A 23326-nucleotide genomic window follows, 5' to 3' on the forward strand; every position below is an offset into this window, starting at 1 on the left:
AGAGCCTCCGGACCAATTTGATCATGTCCGTTAGATGAATATCCTACGGCCATAATTTAATTGTCCTTTTTAATAATTTTAAAGTGAAAAATTATGTCCCTGTTTTCTTTCTCTCTCTTGTCTCTCTTCTTTCATAAAAAAGCTATAAGAACCGTTTCGATTTCACATCAAAAAGTCCGTCTCTCTCTTCTCTTTCAACACTGCACGGGAGTCTGCCGTCTCCGCGGCTTCCCTTTTACCGGGCTGCTCCTCGAGCCTTCGAGTGGCGATTTTCACAGACGGCCCAAGCGGAGATCTTCGATCCGAACTATTTTTCTCCTCTTTCTCTTTCTCCCTCCCTGGGTTTATTGGGTTTCACTCGATTACGAAATCTTACAAATTTCTTCTTCCTTCCATCAATCTATTGCTTCGCTTGGCTGTTTGGAAAATTTAATTTCTGGGTTATAAGAGTGTGTACTGGAAATACCAAAAAAAGAATTCAGGGGTTTGGGATGGAGGACGGGGGTAAAGATTGGATTTTTGGGTGTTTAATTTGTTGGAATGATTGATTTTCTGCTAGAAATTAAATATTTGTAGATGAAGAATGTTTTAAAGATGAGTAGGATTTCATATTTAATATATTTTGTGTTTGAATTACAGAGCTTTGCACTTATGAGTAAAATAGTTCGTATTAAGAATCACTTTGTAAATATCATCTCTGCAAAAAAATGATTAAACTTGAGTCGTTTAGTTAATTTATTGTAGCAAACATATTGACGAAATGATTCGTAATGCTTTTACTAATTTTGTTAATATGATTTTATAAAGTTCGATAACTAATCGACACTAATTTTAATTAATTTTTTTCCAGAGACGGCTTTTTTAGAATGATTTATGATATCAATGGTTCAGATAACAAACACGATGTTCTAAAAAGTGACAAAGAACAGTTTTGAATAGGAAGTCCTACTCATCTTTGCATCTTTTGAGTAACAAAATATTATTCATTATGACCAAAATGAAGTTAATTTGGAAATAAGGACAATTAATTCATGAATTTGGAATAAGGTAATAATTAAGAAACATCCCTTTTTTTGTTTTGTTAAAATGAATAAAGAATTCAATAGTAACAAAAACAAAGCTATACTGCCTGCTATTTCCACAGGCCTGTATCTTCTTTGACACTACCAAAACATTCACCACAAGGAAAACTGTGGAAATACAGTGCAGAATATGTCAATCGCTACAGAAATTCCGTTACAGCTTTTGCCGGAGCGCTTGTTTTCAGTATCATTTCGTCATACTCGTCTTCAGGGTTTGATAACGCAACAATGGCTCCTCCCCCGCCTATTGAAGCTTCACCCTCATGTATAACAACGGTTCTGATAACTATGTTGAGATCGAATGTCTGGTTATATGAGAAGAACCCTATGGAGCCTGAGTAGATTCCTCGTGGACTACTTTCGATTGAGTCAAGAAGTTCCATTGATCTCAGTTTTGGTGCACCTGTCATTGAACCCCCTGGAAATGCCGCTCTCACGCAGTCAACTGCACTTACATCTGACCGCTTTTTCCCGCGAATTGTGCTCACCATAGTATGAACAGTAGCATATGATTCCACGTCCATCAGATGGGGCACATGAACAGAGCCGGGCTCACATACACGCCCAAGGTCATTTCTCAGAAGATCAACGATCATCAGATTTTCAGCTTGATCCTTTTCACTGTAGAGGGGAGTGAGAGATTAATTCATAGAAAGGGAGAGAAAACCACCTCATTTCTTTCTTGCCAAGTAACTGCATACACACTAGCTGGATATCGAACCCTACATCTTATATCGCCCACCCTCATTCTTAAAAAGGGAGGATCTGTCATTACTCCCAGATGCTAATGAACTACTATTCAGTCCCTGTTGTGTTGAGTTGATTTTAAATCTCAAACATGAGAAAACACATCCCGGAGCAGAACAACAACAACCAACAACCAAGCAGTATCCCACTAAGTGGGGTCGGCTGAGAATAGCTCTTCACTGTAGAGGGGGGAGAGAGATACTAATTCATAAAAAGGGAGAGAAAACCACTTCATTTCTTTCTTACCATGTAACTGCATACACACTAGCTGGATATTGAACCCTGGATCTTATATCGCTCACCCTAATTCTTAAAGAGGGAGGATGTTCATCACTCCCAGATGCTAATGAAGTACTATTTAGTCACTATTTGTGTCGAGTTGATTTTAGACCTCAAACATGAGAAAACGCATCCCAGACCAGAAAGTGAGAATAAATCTAGCTAATGGTAGAAAACTAAGATTCTGATAGCAGCTCTTTCACGGGACCAAATTGTCATCTATTTGACAATAATTATATAAATGGGAAAAAGATATGTGATAATGGTTTAATCCTGTTTGAAAAAAAAGAAGAGAGATTTTACCTGTATTGCAGTTGTAATTTGCGTTGCTCATCTTCTTCTAGTGTTGCACCACGAGCTATAGTACCCTTAATGGGCTTTGCTTCTAGCATACCATTTCTATCCAACCGTAGAAACCGCTCTGGGGAAGAACAGCAGACACATAGGTTTTCCTTTGAAAAATTAAGCCAGGCAGCATATGGTGCTGGGTTTTTTTCTCGAAGGTGAAGGTAAAGTCCTAATGAATCCATTTCCCCAATTCTTTTCCTCATCTGAGTTGTTAGACATAATTCATAGCTTTCACCGTCTTTAATGTATTCCAGACACTTATCGACATCTTTTATATACTCTTCTCTTGATTTATCAACTATAAAACTTCCTTGACATTCCGAAGATCGAAGAGCCTGTAAAGCTGGCTCACCTCCCTCCTCTGTAGCAGAAGCTTTTAAGCTGAGAAGCTTCTGTTCTGTATTGTCCAACCATGGCGTCGTACTTGTGCATTCTTCCTTAATAGACAGTATATAAACATCATCGGAGCAGTGATCAATAACTACAAGATTATCGGCAAAGAAAAAGCAAGCATCTGGAGTCTTGGATTTGTGGCAGTTAGATGATGCACCACATTCAACTTTAAGGCTATATCTGTATTACATGAAATCAATGAATATTAGCCAGCTAACTTAAAGAACCATGGAAATTAATATTTTTGGATAGCAACAGAAATTCAATCCAAGCATAAATATCTGAAAAGCAGAAACCAGAGGAAAGGGATGATGACTTCTTATAACTGAACGGCAATCAGAAATCGTGATAGCTAAAAAGTCGAGATGTCTAAGATTCAATCGATTTCTTCAGAGCCAACTGCCCATATTGGATTAAACCAAAAAGCAGCCAAACATAGGAAAGCCGATAAAAACATTGGTAGAGTTTGCAAGAGACCAAGTTCTGAGAAACTAGTTTGCCACAAACTAAAGGTCGTACCCAGTGCACAAGGCTCCCGCTTTACGCAGGGTCTGGGAGAGGTGAATGTCGGCTAGCCTTACCCCCATTTATGGAGAGGCTGCTCCCAAGTCTCGAACCCGAGACCTACCGCTCATGGGCGAAGGCACTTGCCATCGCACCAAGTGCGACCTCTTGCCACAAACTAAAACAAACAAAAAAAAATTGAACTCATGCACCGAGTAGTGGATAAGAATAAAATGATGGTCCGAGAACATTACATTCAAATAAACTTAACTGCATACCCCATGTAGCCAACATATCCACCATGAAAATCAAATGGAAGGCCTTCATAATCCTTTTCATCGTAACAAAATGACAGGAGCTCCTGAAACAAGGACCAGGTAGCTGATATTACTTCACACTGGGAGACTGAACACGGTAACAAAATAAAAGACAAACATATTCCAAATGGACAGAAGAAAGTGCATTCTGACATAAGTTTATGATCATTGAGATGATCTGTATTTAGTACAACACCGGAAAAATTATAGAATCCCAATAATTCAAGAACAGAAGTAAAACAAGATAAGGGCAACTTCAGAAGCCATTTCCAACTTAAAACCTAAAATTTTTAACCAAGAAAATTTAGGTTTTAACTCATAAACAGTTTTTCTCCTCCAACCTTTCTAGGTTAAATTTTTAGCCCGAGATTATTAAAGAATGAATTTAGGATAATTTTTTTCTTAAAAGTAACTTTAAAAAAAAAAAAATTATGTAGACTATCCTAATTTAATATTATGAACATTTTAACCTAAAAATATTTAGATTCTGATAAATATTGAAAAATCACTAAACTGGCACCATGAAACTCGTGGAACACTACGAAAGAATATGAAACACATAAAATAAATTTTTTTAATTACTTTAGTTGTTGGATTTAAATTTGGACCGTTAGATTTTTTTTTTTTTTTTTACCGTTGATTTGATCAAATTAGATCTTAGCCATTTGATTCAATGAATTTATAAATATAAAACTAAAAAAAATACACATATATGATAGGTCAGCCCCACTAACCTAGGGGAATCCTGGGCTAAATTTGCCCCAGAAATGAGTTTTGGGTTTGGAGCAAGTTGGAGTAAGTTTAGAACCTAAAATTCGAGTTTTATTCCAAGGGTTGGAGTAGGTCTAAGACTACACCACAAGCTGTAATTTCACTTAATACCTTTTTCAAAAAATCAAGAAAACCTTCGTCCAAAAATGTGCTGCTGGTAGAGCCTTGAGCATCCTCAACAGATAGAAAACCACTTCCCTTCAAAGTCTTATCACTGAAAAATGCAGTATATATCACCATAACATTAAAATACTCATAAGAGCTTTATTCTAGAAAAGAACTTCAAATAATTCCACAAGAATTCAATACGATTATTGAAGAACGAAGGTAGTTAGCTGATGGTACTTCCATCTCATGTTATAACACGATACCACCATCAGTGAACAAAAATCCATACAAAACTAAAAGTTCGAATTTTCCCGAATCAATGCTCATTGCTCAGTCATACCTTCTCTCAGATAATTTAAAGGTCAATTGCTTCCAAAGAGTTCCACCTTTTCCTCCCATAAATGAAAAGCGTGCTCTTCTCTGAACATTCAAGAAAACAGTAACAGAGACAATGTGTAAGAAATAATGGTTTTACGACCGCTACTCAAAATAAAACTAAGGTATTATGATAATGTCAAATGCTTCAACTAAACCTTCACAGAGCACCATGAGAGAAGGAAAACTCATGCTAAGATATGTAACTAGTAAGCAGGAGCAAGTGAAATTAACCTACCAAACTAACCTTTTCTATCGATGAACTGTCCAACCAAAAGGTGTTTTCAGCTTTATGATGTCCAAACAGTTCGCAGAAAATATTTTTTGCTCCACCAACTTTACCAGCCAAGTGCTTAAATTTCTTCCATTTCAACTTCAGATATTTAACACCAGCGCTTGGATGCAAAAGGTTTACCATATCGACCATACCAGAACAACTTGCGTTACTTTCACTGTTCTGTAATAAGCTACTTCTAGAAGCCTTGCTATATAGCTGACCATCTGCATTATTTACTAATTGCTGATATCCAGGAACTTCTGTGAACAGTCGCTGGGGCATCTGCAAGCATGCTAAAAGAATTTTACTGGTCAGTTGAAGTTTGAGGCAGTTTATATTTTAATAAATAATAATAATAATAATTATAAAGCATATAACAATACAAACAAATGAAATTAGTATAGCTGGGGTTCTAGACATCTGTGGGATCCTTCAAATGAACATAATGTTCAGGTTTGTCAAAAAGGAATTTGGATCGAAATAACATTCGTAACAAAACACCTGAAAGTTTCCGAAATCATCCTCAGAAAAGCATAAAAAAAATTGGCATGCATATGAAAGTATGCAATGTCTTCATGTGACTTAGCATGTGCGCACGCAGATATGCGTGCGAGCAAGTGAGATTTCGGCAGAGAGAAATATTGACAAAGGACGTAAACCAAAGAAGAGGATAAAAGGTATTCCAGGAAAAGAGCTCTAGTTTACCTGTACAATCAAAATTTCGCTTCTTGATGAATGACGGTCTTGAATTCAGCCAATACTCCTCAGTGATCTCTCTAAAATTCTTGAATATCTGTCTTCCATGACAGGTTGCAATACTCTCTGGATGGAACTGTGAGGGTCACAGATAAAGTCAAGAGAATATTGCACGTAAAAGCAGAGCCCAAATAATCACAAATACAATGAACATGCAACACACCTGCACACCATAATGAGGTCTGGTAGAATGCATAATGCCCATGAGAACCTTTACACTCTGCATTTTTCCAGAATGACTGAAAGGCGAATAACTTCCATTTTTCAGTTTCTCTGAAAAATATCCCACAGCATATTCCAAGGAAAAATCTGACTTCTGGGTTTCGATGAAAGAAAGTGCATCCATGGAGGAAGTCCATGCTATAGGAATGAGTTCATCTGGAAGTGATTCAGCATCTATGACAAGTGAATGGTACCGAACCACCTGAAATTAGGTAAAGTCGTATGGCTAAGCATAGTTAAGAATAAGTTTCACAATCACCCCAAAAGGTCCATGGTAGCAAAAGCATGCACTTTCAGCAAAACCACATTAAAACATTGTAGTTTCAAGAAACCATCTTTAACCTTCTCCAGTTTTTAAGTTTTTTTTCTTTTTACCTGAGGAATGACTAACTTTGGTTCTGCAAAAAAACAAAGATGGGATTTTGAAAGTACGTGACCTTAGTTAAATATTAATCATAACTCAAATACATGATTGCAATGTGTCTCGAGTTCAAATGAAAACTTAATCTTAGTGGGCTTTAAAAAAGTGAATGTAAATGCACAAATTAATTACTAATCACATATTCTTCCCAGAGAAAATGGTTTTCAACATCATAGTATACAGAACAGAATCATCTGGATTGAACATTAGAATTCTCAACAATTACCTATTGTTTAACTGAAGGTGAACAAGAAACTGGAAATACTAAATTATTTTTTCCTATGATGATTAACTTTTAGCAAGATATGAAAATTCAAAAAAACAGACCGATGTCATAGATCAAGCTAGAAATATATGACATCTTTCAAGGATACCCCTACCATGGTACAGCTAACTTAATTACAATATACAAGATTGCAAAAAACCAATGATCTTTCAGTTGAAGAAAAGACTGACCTTGAATCCTGAATTGTGACCAGAAGGGATGTCATTGAAAAGTCTGCACCCATTGTGCTCAACTTCGCTGTATTGGGGAAAAGGAAAGAGTAGAAAGTTAAAAAAATGGAACCTACGGGAAACAACAAAATAACTATACCAAAGCTTCAATCCAAAATTTCAATTATAAAGCATATTTCTAATTAGTCATGACTAGAGATATATAAGAAAAAATATGCACTAATTAGAACCAAAATCTTGTAACAAAACATAACAATACCTCAACCGCCCATGGACTGGTTCAGGTGCGTGGACAACTTTAGCACCATGCACATAACCTAAAGCCTGTTCAACCAAAGGCATCCGGGAGAATCAACATCACTTGGCATGTATATATGATTTTAGGAGTAGCATTTAGAGTCACATAGTTGATTTATTGTACTCTTCCCTAAACGATCTTATTTTGTATGTAACTATTTCAAATTCTAGTTAAGCATCTAGGTACGTTAGAAGAAGAAAAAAAGAAGTATAAAACCAAAATACCTGATGCCCAAGACAAACACCCAAAATAGGGATATCCCAGCAGTCAAGCAGCACCTGAAGACATATGCCTGACAGATTCAAATAGTTTCTAAATGAAATAATCATAAAAAGCTTTAGCATTTAAACCAGACGGAAAAAAAGGGCTGCAAAAGAACTCTAAGAGAAAGAAAAACCAACAGAGGAGAAACAGATATGCGCGGTGCATATAGATAATCTAAAACATGTTGAAAACTATTGAGAGTGATGCCTATCCTGTTAGTCTGCAGCATAAGGGCTATCAACATAAAGCCTTCATCTTTCTATTTTTGGCCCAGATGGAATTCAGAAGTAACAAATAACACAAAAAGAAGATAGTTGCTGAACTATTGCATATGTGCTTCTAGTCACTATTCTACCATACATCGTGGAAATAAGCACGGAAGTAGCATGGCAAAGATAAATTCACTTCTGAAAAACTCACCTATGTCTGCTGGACATGTTGGCGAACCAGGTCCAGGTGATATAACAACATTGTCAAAAGCATTTTCTTCATACAAGTAATAGCGGATGTCTTTCCATGTCAATTCATCATTCCGCACGACCACAGGAGGCACTGGCGCAATTAGAAGCCAAAATGTCAGAGCCAACTTTTGGTAGGCTAACATCAAATATAGTTTTTATTTTCCTTCACCAGGTTATAGATGATGCAAACATTTTGCCCTTGGAAATAATAAACGGACACAGGACATACATAATTCGATACATATAGACAGGGGAAGGGGTTAGAGTAAAACGTACCCCCATTAATGACAGACAGCTCCTGGTATATATTGTAAGTGTAGCTGTCATAGTTGTCAATCAACAATGTCCTCACAAATTCCAGCTTCCACCCAGGTTCCTTGAGGTTATTCTTTCCCACATATGATCCATTTAAGCACCGAGGCATCAAATTGGTAGACATCACGAGCTTTCCAGCATCATGATTAGATACTTGAGTGTTATCCTTCTTATTGAACTTATCAACCTTCACAAAAGGTTCAGACTCTAGCATATTCTTGTTTGTATATGGCAACCCCTCAACCAAAGGGTATCTGAGCTCGGAAGATGACGAACACAAAGTGAAATTCATTTTCGTACGACTGAGAATGTTAAAATCATACACAAGGGTCCAAACCAGAGCTTCTGCAACACAAAAATGCAGAGAGTTAAATATTCTTTTTCCTGTACTCCAAGATTATTCTTTTTCCAGCATCCCCAATTAAATGGGTTGATAACAACAATTTACTCACCACTCTTAACTACTCCACTGAATGCACAAAAGTTATAGTTAATACACCTTGACAAGTTAACAACAGTTTACTACACTATAACACCTGGAATGCCATTTCTACCACCGCACTAACTGTCGTTGGATGAATGTAATTTTTAATCCATATGCTAATGAATCTTGAAATTTAAACTCATCTCAATTGATGCAATGGCAATGCTAAAAAAGATGCTATCTTTAGTGGTGACTGCTAAACCAATGAACCAAATGGGTTCACTTCCTTCACAAAATACAAATGTGGAATAATGAAATATGTGACAAATATGTAGCTGACATGACATGTGAAATTAATCCTAGGAAGCTAAAGAAAATTACTTTCAAGTCAATAATCCCATGCTTAAACTACTACCATTTATTCTGCCGGCCAAAAAAATCCCAGAAAGCAAAACATAAACTTGCAGATACAGGAAAAACAAAAGAAGAAGAAGATGCGAAGATAACCTCAGATAGTCAGATGAGAAGATAACCTCAGATAGTTAGGGACCTGCAAATACTTGTGAAGTTTGTTGGGTTATGTATTTATAACTTAAAAGAGAGAGAGAGAGAGAAATCGTTGGGTTGGTGATGAAATGGGCCCCGGTTGGTGGTGGTGTAGATTGGACGAGACAGAGAGAGAGGAAGAAGAAGAAGAAACGGAAAGGAGGGATGTGGGACCCACGAGCACAAACTCGATACGGACAGAGAAAAGGGAGGCGAAGGATCACGATTCATATTGTGGAGGGGAAATCCTGGGCCGCATGTTGCGGCTTGCTTGGCTGCTACTTGGTCCTCTCCTTCCTTCTAGTTCAAGACTTCCAAAGCCGAAGGGTGGGCGGGCGCAGAGCACCGTTTTACTATTTTGTTTGGTTTATCAAAGGCTATACCTTTTTATTTTATTATTATTAATATTTTTTATGACAGGGATTGGACTGGCAGTCTGGCACTTGCAGATATATTTGGAAACTTTAACGAAAAGTTTCTAGTAGGATTTATTTTAATGAAAAAATTACATTTTTACACTAAAAAGTTAATTTTGGTACTGTTTGGGCCCAAAATAACAGTTTGGGCCGAGGGAGGAATCACTTTCGGCCCGGGAAGACGTACGGCGAGAGGGTCATGGGGCGTTCAGCTCATGGGCTTCTAGGCCTAGGTCAGTTAAATCAGAGTGCAAGTCGAGTCCTAATACAATAGGGACCCTCGACGAGATCAGTAAAACTAGAAGGCGAATCCGGCTCAGTTAAGGACTAGATTCGTAGTCCTAGCAGAGATAGGACTGATCGAGGTAATGTTAATCCGGAGAGGGAAACCTAGTTCGAATAGGATTGGAACTCGGGCTCGGTGTTCTGCTACTATAAATACAAGACATTCAGCAATGGAAAAAGCCCCCTGCAAATCAACACAAAAATTGCCCTGCGCAAACTCTCACAACTTGAGATCTTTTTCTTTTCCTTTTTCGCTGACACATCTTCCGTTGGCATCAGCAGCACTGTGGAAGCAACCGGTGATATCTTAAGTCGGCATAGATAGCTCTGTCACCGTAGAGTCGGTCGGTCTCGCAGTATCTTCCGTTGGCATCAACAGCATTGCGGCGAGAACGGTCGATTGCCTATCCAAGTCTCGGTCGAGAAGGGTTTTCGAATCCTTGTTGGTCGAGGTCATCTCATTAGCCTTCTCGGCGAGGTGAGGTGTTACAGTTATTACATTCGGCACATTGCAAGCCGAATTCGGTTCGTGAACTTTGTAAGAAATAGCAGCCTTGTCTTCAGGCTCGAGAACCCAAGAGGTCGAGACGCGTTCCTTTCTCGGCCGCAATCGCAAGACGCAGAAGTCAGTAGCGCGACCCAACGCAGCATCATCAAATTTACTCCTCGGCCGAGCCTCGGCCGACGAGTTGGCACGCCCCGCAATCACCGAAGGACGTAGTTAGCTTAGAATATATTCGGCCTGCACGCCACGTAGGCTTTGTAATTTCTAGGGTCAACAGGTACTAATCATTTTACCATTTATTTTGTCATTATCGTTAAAACTCAAAGTTTTCAAACATTTTTCATTAGTTTCCTAATATATTTTTGTATAAGATTTAATGTATAATATTCTCTTTAGATTTCAAGGATGACATCGACTGTCCCACTATTTCTAATTTTTAATTGTATTAGTTGGTCTCTAAGTCTAAAGATTCATGGTTCGTTAATTTGATAATTTATCAAGCACAAATGGAGAAATATCATTTGAAATCTAGAGAGACAGGAGTAAAAGTTTTGCGGGTTTTTTTGTCCTTGGTTTTTATTTTTTGAACAAACGATATTATTTACTCTAAGTTATGAACATAATATGTAAATATCTAATTAGATCTGGTTGCCTAATAATTCAACGGTCTGTTTTAGAAACGAGACTTATAAAAGGTGTACTCTAGTTCTTGGTTATTATAATTTCGATTTTTGCTAGATATACAACTAGAACTAGTGCAGATGATCCAAACACCATTTTCCATTGCCGATCCCTCCGCATGGTCGACTTCGTCAAATGTTAAGCGCTTTAGCATTTGTCAATTGCAACCTAAACAACGTGCTTTACTATGCGTGGGGAAGTGCCTGGTAAGCTTCAAAATGTTAACGTTGATGATCAAGCAATTCACTATTGAAATTTGGTTGCGCGCTTGCCTAGTGTGAAACATACGGCGACGGTATATACTCTTCTTTTTCTTTCTCTCTATCGTTTAGTCAATTCCGTCATAACATTATTTGTGTTAACGTTAACCAGTTAGTAAATAAATAAGATGCCAACGACAGTTAGTGTTTTATCTCCTCAGATAAAGAGCACCTGCAAAGGTGTATGCAACATTGCTCCAACAATCACTGCGTCTTCAAGTATCTTTCCCCTCTTCCATAATTGCTGCAATAATGCTTCTGCAACATCAAAGCTCCTAGCCTTCATATATGTACAATATATCGAAGTGGTTGTATTGAAATAAGTCTATGATCATTATATCATGGAAGGGATTGCTCCGACAGTGCTTCTGCATACATAATTTGTATACAAAACCTTACAAATGGCAAATTTTGTAAATTTGACATCAAAATTTGGGCTATATTTAGTTACATGGATTGTCTTTAGGAAGCTAAATCCCAATATGAAATTATTAGCCATGTGCAATCTACCCAAGAAAAACAAAATTGAACAAAAGTACATCATATTATAGTTATTGCGTTATGTGAAACTCTATAAGACTGACTTGGATTTTAGTTTCAATCATGTCTTGTCTCAATCCTGATATTGCTAAAAATGTAAGAAATTGATATATATGTTTTTCTTTGATTAAAATTTTCCCCTAACAAAAACACATAAAATTAAAACTAAGAAAAGATAATTGTTCATACAAATGGGGAGAAAAGCTTCAAGCTTTGTAAATTTGGCAATAGTTAGGTGAATGAAACGAATTAGACCATCTTTAAGGGAGATGTTAAATTTTGACAGCTTATGTGGCACTTTGACATCTTTTAAAATCTTGTTCTCCAACCGATATGTCAAATTAAATTATTATTTTATAAAATAAATTATTAAACTAATTAAACTGTAATAAATGACATTTAAAGTTTAATCAATAATTTGTTCACCTTCTTTGATTGAAAAGAAGAAAAAAGTAGGATAATTGCATTGGTCATGACACACCCCGACCGAGATCAAGGCATGCTGGCCGTCACGTGAAGGTGACATAGCCATGTACACAGTGCGGAAGCAATGAAGATAAGAAATATATGAATAATTAAAAACCAAAACTACTAGAGTGCACTACTAAACAGGAAGTGTTAGGAGTAATATACAGAAGTAAACACTCCTAATCAGAGCATAGAAAGTTTAGGTGCAGTCCAGTAGGACAAGTACTAGTTATATAGTACTATAAGATGTCCTACAATTATTTAGATAGGTCAGAACTGCCGAAGTCCTCGCACCCAGCAACTGCAAACTTACCTAAAACCTGGAGAGGCGCAAAACAGAAGACGTGAGTGGGCAAAAACAAATGTTTTACAAAACCATTTCATTTATCAACATATCTAACCCCTCGCTGTAAAACATGTATAATTTTTTCCCAGAATCAAGATATAAGCATATACATAAATATATATGTAAATATATCACTTCAAATCATGCTTCACATAATCATAATCATATGTATGCTATGCCAAGATATAACATAATAAGCAGTTCAGGTAAGGATAATTTCATAGAAATATAACATGTTAGCCGGAACCCCTGTGGTAATCTGTACGGCTGAATTCATAGCTCAAAAGTCAATCTAGCCGAAGTCACTACAATGACCTATACGGCAACATACTGCACAAGAGTCGGAACCAAATGAAAATGTCTGTACGACAATAATGGGTGTAATATAATCATGCTTAATACTACTCTCACATAATAGCTGGGCGATAAATCGCTAGTCACCTACGAGTCGGAACCATAAATAAGGTTTGTACGATAAGGCTGTGCACCTAATTGGATCTAATATGAGCATATGGTGCGGGAAGTGACATACTAAACAGGCCTGTGCCAAATCTCTGGCTAAATCACAATCACCCTAGGTGCAGTTTTATGAGCTCAACATTATTCAATCACATATCGCACGATTGACAATTCACATAACCATAACTCACCTGAGCTTACCTGAGCGTCCACAACACCACATTTATATATATAAAGCATCATATACTAATTCATATACGAAAATATCATTTATATGTATGGCATTCAAGGCATACTTTCATTTAAACACATATTTTTGGGAAAATATCAAGTATATAAATACATACTGAAAACCAAAAGGCCACTCACTGGTATGTCGAAGGATTGTAGCCCTGGAGTCGCCCTTGGATAAGCTCGTCCTCGGGATAAGTCTCACCTATATGCAAATTAACTATAAAAACGTTATTTTAGAGCACATAGACAAAACTAGCTAATAACTTCTCATACATAGCTCAAATTGGGTATATGAATATACCATAGTGACCTACACAACCTCAAGATCATCCCCAAATTTTTAGAATAATTTTTGGACCCCTCATGCGCCGCCACTCGTTTGCAAGGGCACGGCCCTACGCACCGCCCACGCGCGGGCACATGCCAGGCACGCTGACTGTTGGAAATGTGCCCTAAAACCAATCATATGATGATACTTTACGGACATTTCACATGTTAAACTAATCTAGTTTAATATCAAGGGCAAAGATTATTGTTTTAAGCCGTCTCATATAAATGTTATATGCTTAAACGATAAGTCCAAGGAATATGTAATTAGGAGAATGTAATTTAAAGAAGTTAGATTCATGAGACCATTCTCTTTCGTATACATATCCTAAACGTTCCTGATCATAGGATTGCCAATTGGGCATTGACAGTCCGTTAAGATCAGTACGTGCTATGTCTTCTCTTAGGGAGAGTGACTAGTCTCGAGTCATTGGTGTGGTTGACACCAAGACAAGCATGTAGGTGCTCAATAGAGAATGAGTTCACTGAACACGATCAACGATGAGTTCTCATACTCATATCACATGAGAACTCATGGTTGGGATAATGCAAAGTAGTCCTTTGACATGAGGCATCATAGTTGTCTTGTGGTTAGGTCCTTGATCTTTGACTATGTCAAAGTCACTCCATCAGAGGGTGTCCACGGCATAGTTGGGGTTAAGCCACTTAGCCATGGAGGCAAGTAAATGCGCAACAAGGGATCTCTAACCTTCAAACCGTTTGAGGGAGAATACTATATGATATGATTAAGAATCTTTGGCCAGAGTATGAATGAGATTTAGGAAGTCGTTCCAAATCACATTCAAGGTAATCATATAAGTAAGAGAATCACATTGGATAGAAGACATGAATAAACTATCAAACCAAACAATGTGGTCAAGAGTATTGTATTAGAGAAAGACCGTATTGCTTTGTAATCCTAAACTGAATAGGTTCTCCACCTCTTCTGATTAGCTTGGGTAACCATGACATACTGCTAGGTGTCACTCATGGTTTGTGGAAGCCCTAAACGTGTATAATCACTAAAGGGAGAATTGAAAGTAAGTTTCAATTCACAATCGATTTGAAAGAGTTCTAATCGCCCACTGCCTCGCTAAAAGGAACCTAATGGATCGTACACCGTGTAAGGTAGAGATTGAAGAAATAACGGAGATGAGTAAGGATAATTAAATGGTTTAATTATTTATGGCAAGGATTAATTAATATGTTAATTAATCAAACGAATAAAGTTCGTTAAAGACCTCGGGTTAGTTTTGGGCCGCAAGGCCCAATGGGATTTGAATGTCAAGCCTATTAACTCAAGTTGTATGACAACTTGAATAAACAAAGGGCTTGAAAGCCCAATAAACCCTTAAGGCCGGCCAAATAGAGGAGGGTAGTGAACTTGCTTTAATTGCAAGTTTGCCACTCCATTGTGAGGTGGTATAAGGCAACTTTATAGCCATTTCATCTTTAGGGTTTCTTTTAGAGAAAAGATGAGAACACAACCTCCATTTTTCTCTCTAAGAGGCCGCCCCCCTTGGAGGAGATTAGCTAGCAATCTCTCATCCTCCAAGGTCACTTATCTCTTCTTCAAGACCATGCTTGGTGTAGAAAAATTAGAGGTTTTCAACTTTGGGAACTTGGAGAATCCTTTCAACCATCGTCATCCAAGAAATCCATGGATCTAAGAAGCAAGGAATGAAGGCCCTTTCCTTAGGTGATTAGCCTTTGCTTATGCAAAGATGAATCAACAAAGGTATAAAATCTCTCAACTCACTTTGTTTTTTAGTTGAGTCTTGGTTCACCTTTCTACTAGGCTTTGAATTTCATGGGTAATGTTTTGTTTTGAGTGCATACAAGCATGATTCCGCCTTTAAATGTTAATTGCATGTCATAGATGTTGCTCAAATGAACATGTTTTCTCAAAATTTTCTTCAAGTGGTATCAAGAGCCTAGGTCTAGTAGTTGGTGAATCCTTTTGGGTTTTGTATTTTCATAGTTTATGATTTGAATGTTGTAATTGTTACAAGCTTTATTCTTGCTTCTTTGAATGTAAATTTTGTTAGAAAATTTGCCATCTCAAATGTTGTAGATGTAGTTCATATGAGCATGAATTTTGGAGCTAAAATTTGGTGTCATGTTTTTGGGGAAATTCGGCCAAATCCAAAGGGTGTTTTTTTGGGTTCATGTTTGTCTTGTTAAAAGTGTTTTAAAGTGACTTTTGGAACCCCTAAGTACCCTAGGATGTTAACCCCATTTTGAGTAGTGTAAATTTGAGTTTTATTGAGTGAAAATGTTCATGGAACTCTTATGGGTTTTCATGGATGTTCTTCATTGTTCTTGATGTTCTTACCAAGAACAAAAAGTTTGGTGTTTTGATTCAAAGTTTTTGGTTGATTTCATAAAGTCTTTGTTTTGTGTTGGTTGGTGTGATTTTTTCAAATTTTGAAAAGTGATTGAAATTTGAAAATGTGTTTGAATTTTTGTACATGATTGGTACTTCTCTTACACACCAACTCATCACCCACTTGTTCAACTTGCATGACTTTATGACTTTGCTTTTCATCTAAAATCAACTCACACACCATCACTCACACTACTCCAAAACCGGCCACCCTACAAGTAGGGTACTTTTGGGGATTTTATGCAATTACATAAAGTTTTGATACTTTTGTGTATTTGTAGTTTGACCCAAAAGTTTACGTTTTTACGTAAAGGCCCAAAATCACTAAAGGACAAATTGTTTTGTTCCTTTAATGAAGTTTTTGAATTTGTTGAAATGTTTGGGTTCTAGTTGTAATTACATGAAGTAGTGGACTTTTGTGTTTTTACAAAGTGACATCAAAAGTTTATGTTTTGCAATATAGCCCAAAAAGTTGAGGTTATTGCTTTTCAACCCAAATTAGGTTGAGAACAAAATGGTTTTGTCTCTTTAAATGAGAATTGGATTTTCATTTCATTTAGCTCCATTTAAATCAATTCTATGGATACAAAAACCAAATGACAATGTTGCATTCAAGTTTAATTAGTTAAAGCGTTAATTAATTAAAGGGTGATTATGAACCTAAGCCTACGATAATTGAGCTATGTGAAAGGCCGTCTCAAATTTGTTTGAACCATGGGAATATGTAGATTAGATTTTGGTTGTAATTTGATTTGATCAAATGTTGTAAAAGAGCATAAGCTCTTCTTTACTTTGAAGTACTCATTTTCTTGTTTTATTTGATATGCATGAAATTGGAGTAGTTGGGTCCAACGCCCAATAGGAAAAACACGCCTTAATATGATTAAACGCGTAACTAAAATCAATCACCATCCCTAGACCAAGATTCAACACTAGGCTCGTGTTGGATCTAATCAAAGGTTCATAGTCATCCTAAGGCCCTAAGGCAACTATATAGTCCATCAATGAATGCAAACCTTATGTTAGTAGTACCATATACTCTTGCTTTAAAAACCGTTTTACAAGCTTAGTGGGAGTATTATATACTACTAAATCAATCACATGGACCAATAGTTGTAATAGGACCAAATTGTTTTAATAAGATTAAAATGTATGTTTATATGTGATGAGACCTAAAACCCTCAACCAAACCATTATTAAGTTGATAAGCGTGAGAGTGCTTTGAACACTCTTTCGTGGCCTTCCATCGTGGTAGGCTCCGATCGTTTGTGACTTGTACACCGACTTCACCCTATCATGAGGGAGTACAAAGTGCGTGCTTACACTCAGAAGGAGTTCTATATGCATACATGATGTTGTGAAGGTAGGCAACGAGAATAGCCAACATCATATCATTGTGAGGTTGTTCTTGAACCCCTACTCGAATTTGAATGGTGGGAATGACTTAACTAAGTGCAATGGAGCCAACATCATATCATTGTGAGGCTTCATTCTCTAGAGGCCAAATAAGATGGGTACTTGCAAGAGATGCAAATGAGTAAGTGTACTCTCTCATTATTATTGATGCTAGCCAACATCATATCATTGTGAGGTGGGCTTGGTAATGATGAGTCTCCCATACCCTACTAAGAGTTTCCTCCAAAACTCTCGAATTCCGATGAGGGATATGGAATTTGCCAAAAATAGTGGGTGGTGCTATTTGATTTAAAGACCCGGATCAAATGGCTTAAAATCAATCAATTTATATTCGTTATGTATTTATTTACCTATATATTAGCAAACGCTATCCAAAACTTGACAAAGGAAAAGTCGAAAGCTTTAGTTTCCGGACTTGGTACTACAATCCCATAGATTGTCTATAATGGCTTGTATATGTACCTAGGTAGTCTCATCCTCACAATCTTCCTATTGATAATGTACCATTGGAAGAACATGTTAGATAAGTCTATCATAAAGAGGACAACACTTTTAATGTCATAATTCTTCAATTACAAATTGTTGTATGAAGAAATAAGAGTTGCTTTGAACAACCCTTAGCTAACGCAAACATTAGTGCTTGTTTCTTTGTTACATGAACAAGGAACTTGAGAAGTAAGCACAAGGGCATGGACACTTTATGTGCCATGATTCTTCACTTACAAATTGTTGTATGAAGAAATGAGAGTTGCCTTGAACAACTCTTGAAAGTTTGTAATTATGTTTAGAACATAATGGTTGGTTGACAAAAATAGTCCATCAACATGGACTTATGATGATTTTGAATCATTGAGTGTTGAAGTGTTACACCACTTCTAGAGACGGAAACTAGGCAAGGACTTCACCTTTGTGTTCCTATCCAAATGGTTCACTAAGTTTATTGTAAACTATATAGTGAACAATAACCACACGCTCTCCAAATCGTTTGATGTGTATAACACAATTGAAATAAGTTTCAAGAGAGATAGTGGGAGTTTAGGGACCATGACTATTGTAGTTAAAGGAGAAGTCAAATGAAGAAAGGGAAATAACTCCAAGGGAACAAACTTTCTTTATGAAAGAATGGACATTGGAATGGGTATTTGCAAGAAATGTCTTGCAAGTGTCAAGAACACACCTTTCGAAGGTGTTGTAAATTGTTCTTGAAAAGTTCAAAACAGTTAGTTCTTCTACTTGAATGCTTGATTCCGTATTAGTAACTATGTTTTACAATCGTTGTAAAAGTGTGGTTAATAAGAAGTAGAAGATTAATGAGAGAAGATAAAGTACTTCACATTCGGAACGTGAATCAAATGTAGATCTTTGCGAAAGCAGATCGTACTTACTCATATGAAATACCACAGAAATTGGAAAAACCAAGGATCGTCTTTATATTCCAATTTTAAGGAACTTAATTCCGTCACTATGAGAGATGGATGAATGTTGTGTTTGACAAAACATTGTTCTTTATTAATGAATGATTAGATTATTGTAATCTAATTGATTATCTCTATAGTAGAGATGATATGGTAGTGTTAACTGTTTAGAATATAACGATGCTTAAAACCCAAAAGGTTACAAGGTAGTGACTAATCCCAACTGAGTTGTGATACCTCTAAAACATAAATTACGAGTTGGTCATAGATGGATGCTTTGGATCGTTAGATCCGGATCCAATGCCTTCTTGTTAAAATTGTATAGAGGCAAAATGTTTGAATCTTTATTCTTTTGGAAAGAAAGAAAGAATCACAAAGTTGTTGAGGTTAATTCACTTAGATGTTAGTGGCACATGTCCACAACATAATACTACTCATGTTGTATGACATTCACCGAAGATCGCTCTCGGTTGGACTATCATTTATTTTGAATAAACACAAGTCCGAATACTTTGCAAAAGGTTTCAAAGAATTCAAGAAATGTAAGTTGATGAGTAAGATGTCTAAAGTATTTATCTCCTTAGATTTGATCCAAGGAAATGTAACACTTTAGAACAGTTTCTTTGAAAGATATCAAGGAAAGAAGTATCATATGGTAATGGATTTCTCCATTAAGAGAAGAACGAACTCGAATAAGATTTAGTTCGTTGGATGTTATCAATTACCCATATATATAGGATATATACTTTTAAGACAATATGATTGTCAATTAGAAGATCTTCCAAAATTTTCATGACTCCATAGGATGTAGTTGGAAAGAAACAAATCTTAATCATGTTAAGATTAGGGGTTGTGTGCTAATAAGCAATATTTGTTTGAGAATTATCTTGTGGATATCCTTAAATTAACCTTTGGATATCACTTCTATAAACCAACTAACAAATGTTGTTTTGTTGGGTAGTTCATTGTAATCCTACAATATGATTTGCCTAAGCGCAAATGAACGAGAGATAGAACTCAAAGAATTGGTTCTTTGAGAGACAAGATGATAATCAACAAATATAACAACCTAGTTCCTACACCACAAGCTCCAAGGTAGTCGAGAAGGATTTATAAATTGTCTCAGTTGAATGGTTTGAACTTTATGACTATGTCATAGAGTTACACCTCTTAATTCGAAAGAAATAAGAATGAGAATCCTTATGACTACATTAAGTGTATATACGAAATATACTCAAGGAAATGGTAAAGTACCATTTGGCCCGAAACAATGAAACCTTTATAGCTAAATGGTAGCTTAAGGTGACTACAATCAAAGAGATTGGTTGACTTTGAAGAAACCATCTTTGAAGTAGTCTTGGTTTCAATTAATTCGAAGATTGCTAGCTACAACTAAATGGTGATTCAATGTTTGGACATAATATGGGTTTCCGAAACCATTATTAAGATAGTCTTGATAATATATGTCTAAAACTATGAATCACAAGACATGTAAGTTGTAGAGATCCATCCATCATGGATCTTAGCAAGCTAGTGGGAGCTATAAGCGTCTTATGAGAGAAAGATCAAATCAATTGATTTCTCATAAAGATGTAAATGAATCTTTTGTTTACTAAGTTTACAAAAGATTAGTGGGAGTTAATCATGTTCCTAAATTTGAATATATATATATATATATATATATATATATATATATACACACACATATATGATATATTAATTTTGGAAATGAAAAGAATACTTCTTCGTTAAAGTTGTGACTTTAAACATTCTATAAAGATAGAATGGATATGGGAGACATAGTCTATATACATGGGATGGAAATCTACAATGATAGATTTCAAGATATAATTGGATTATATCAATCCCTAATAATAGACAAAAGATGCTAGGAAGTTTCTCATATGATGATAAACTTCAATCAGAAGAACAACTCTAGTGAGACTAGGAGGTAGCTCTTCTCAAAGGGAACGCACCCTTTAACTCCCAAAGAAATAATGCGTAAATAGAATCCTTTATGCATACGCAGAAAGGTGATTTATATATTTCATATTGTATGAAAAACGTTGATATGAGTTGTACCAAGATTGGTACAAGACGATATCAATGCAAGCCCAAGATCAGAACCATGTCAACCGTCAAGTGAATCCTTAAGTATTTGAGAAATAATAAAGGATGGGTTCCTCAAGAATGAGGAAGAATTAGAGTAACGTAATGGAAGCGTAAATGTATTAGATTATGAATCTAATCCATATTTGGATGTTTCTTCATTATGAATGAAGAGATAATTAGATATCTCTTTATTATGACTAAAGAGATATTTGGATGGAAACATTAAAAGTAATGACTTTAGTGTGTTCCATTATGAATGCAAAATATATTGCCATATAGAAGCTTACAACAATGTTGTTTGGATGATAAAGTTCATTCATGAACTCTCTATTCGGTTCCAACCAAAAAGTGTCTCTAGTGTACCGACACTACGACACTAATGGGGCGATAGCTCAAGCCAGGGAATCAAGGTCTCATCAAGATCCGAACTCAAATGAGAGACTGAACCACATGATTGAGAATCATGTATAATGGTGACGTCGTTATTCTCAAGGTTGCTTCTATGGATAACATATAGATATCCATTACTTAAGTCTACTACTCAACCATTTTTGAAATGACTACAGAAGAGGTATCATCATTGATGACCAAGCTGATTGGCTCTAGTGCAAGTGGGAGATTGTTGGAAATGTGCCTTAAAACCAATCATATGATGATACTTTACGGACATTTCACATGTTAAACTAATCTAGTTTAATATCAAGGGCAAAGATTATTGTTTTAAGCCGTCTCATATAAATGTTATATGCTTAAACGATAAGTCCAAGGAATATGTAATAAGGAGAATGTAATTTAAAGAAGTTAGATTCATGAGACCATTCTCTTTTGTACACATATCCTAAACGTTTCTGATCATAGGATTGCCAATTGGGCATTGACAGTCCGTTAAGATCAGTACGTGCTATGTCTTCTCTTAGGGAGAATGACTAGTCTCGAGTCATTGGTGTGATTGACACCAAGACAAGCATGTAGGTGCTCAATAGAGAATGAGTCCACTGAACACGATCAACGATGAGTTCTCATACTCATGTCACATGAGAACTCATGGTTGGGATAATGCAAAGTAGTCATTTAACCTGAGGCATCATAGTTGTCTTGTGATTAGGTCCTTGATCTTTGACTATGTCAAAGTCACTCCATCAGAGGGTGTCCACGGCATAGTTGGGGTTAAGCCACTTAACCATGGAGGCAAGTAAATGCGCAACAAGGGATCTCTAACCTTCAAACCGTTTGAGGAAGAATACTATATGATATGATTAAGAATCTCTGGCCAGAGTATGAATGAGATTTAGGAAGTCGTTCCAAATCACATTCAAGGTAATCATATAAGTAAGAGAATCACATTGGATAGAAGACATGAATAAACTATCAAACCAAACAATGTGGTCAAGAGTATTGTATTAGAGAAAGATCGTATTGCTTTGTAATCCTAAACTGAATAGGTTCTCTACCTCTTCTGATTAGCTTGGGTAACCATGACATACTGCTAGGTGTCACTCATGGTTTGTGGAAGCCCTAAACGTGTATAATCACTAAAGGGAGAATTGAAAGTAAGTTTCAATTCACAATCGATTTGAAAGAGTTCTAATCGCCCACTGTCTCGCTAAAAGGAACCTAATGGATCGTACACCGTGTAAGGTAGAGATTGAAGAAATAACGGAGATGAGTAAGGATAATTAAATGGTTTAATTATTTATGGCAAGGATTAATTAATATGTTAATTAATCAAACAAATAAAGTTCGTTAGGGTTAGTTTTGGGCCGCAAGGCCCAATGGGATTTGAATGTCAAGCCCATTAACTCAAGTTGTATGACAACTTAAATAAACAAAGGGCTTGAAAGCCCAATAAACCCTTAAGGTCGGCCAAATAGAGGAGGGTAGTGAACTTGCTTTAATTGCAAGTTTGCCACTCCATTGTGAGGTGGTATAAAGACAATTTTATAGCCATTTCATCTTTAGGGTTTCTTTTAGAGAAAAGATGAGAACACAACCTCCATTTTTCTCTCTAAGAGGCCGGCCCCCTTGGAGGAGATTAGCTAGCAATCTCTCATCCTCCAAGGTCACTTATCTCTTCTTCAAGACCATCTTTGGTGTGGAAAAATTAGAGGTTTT

At 36.4% G+C, this 23326-nt stretch overlaps 1 protein-coding gene across 2 annotated transcripts; it reads right to left on the bottom strand.

Annotated features, from left to right (window-relative positions):
- Positions 1–1003: 1003 nt before the first annotated feature.
- Positions 1004–9718, bottom strand: LOC126626509 (aminodeoxychorismate synthase, chloroplastic-like). 2 transcript variants are annotated; one of them, XM_050295872.1, is made up of 14 exons: positions 9352–9718; positions 8356–8739; positions 8039–8170; positions 7579–7646; positions 7316–7380; positions 7057–7123; positions 6121–6381; positions 5907–6033; positions 5172–5494; positions 4890–4969; positions 4553–4655; positions 3632–3714; positions 2412–3029; positions 1004–1703 (listed from the first exon to the last, which is right to left on the bottom strand). In XM_050295872.1, the coding sequence occupies exons 2-14, from the start codon at positions 8684–8686 to the stop codon at positions 1223–1225; spliced, it is 2739 nt and encodes a 912-aa protein (XP_050151829.1). In that variant the 5' UTR covers positions 8687–8739; positions 9352–9718; the 3' UTR covers positions 1004–1222. The 2 variants fall into 2 exon arrangements, with proteins under 2 accessions (XP_050151829.1, XP_050151822.1); XM_050295865.1 differs by having other exon boundaries at positions 9326–9718.
- Between the last annotated feature and the right edge of the window lie 13608 nt (positions 9719–23326).

This window comes from Malus sylvestris, chromosome 1, assembly GCF_916048215.2.
Source record: "Malus sylvestris chromosome 1, drMalSylv7.2, whole genome shotgun sequence".
NCBI classification, from domain to species: Eukaryota; Viridiplantae; Streptophyta; class Magnoliopsida; order Rosales; family Rosaceae; genus Malus; species Malus sylvestris.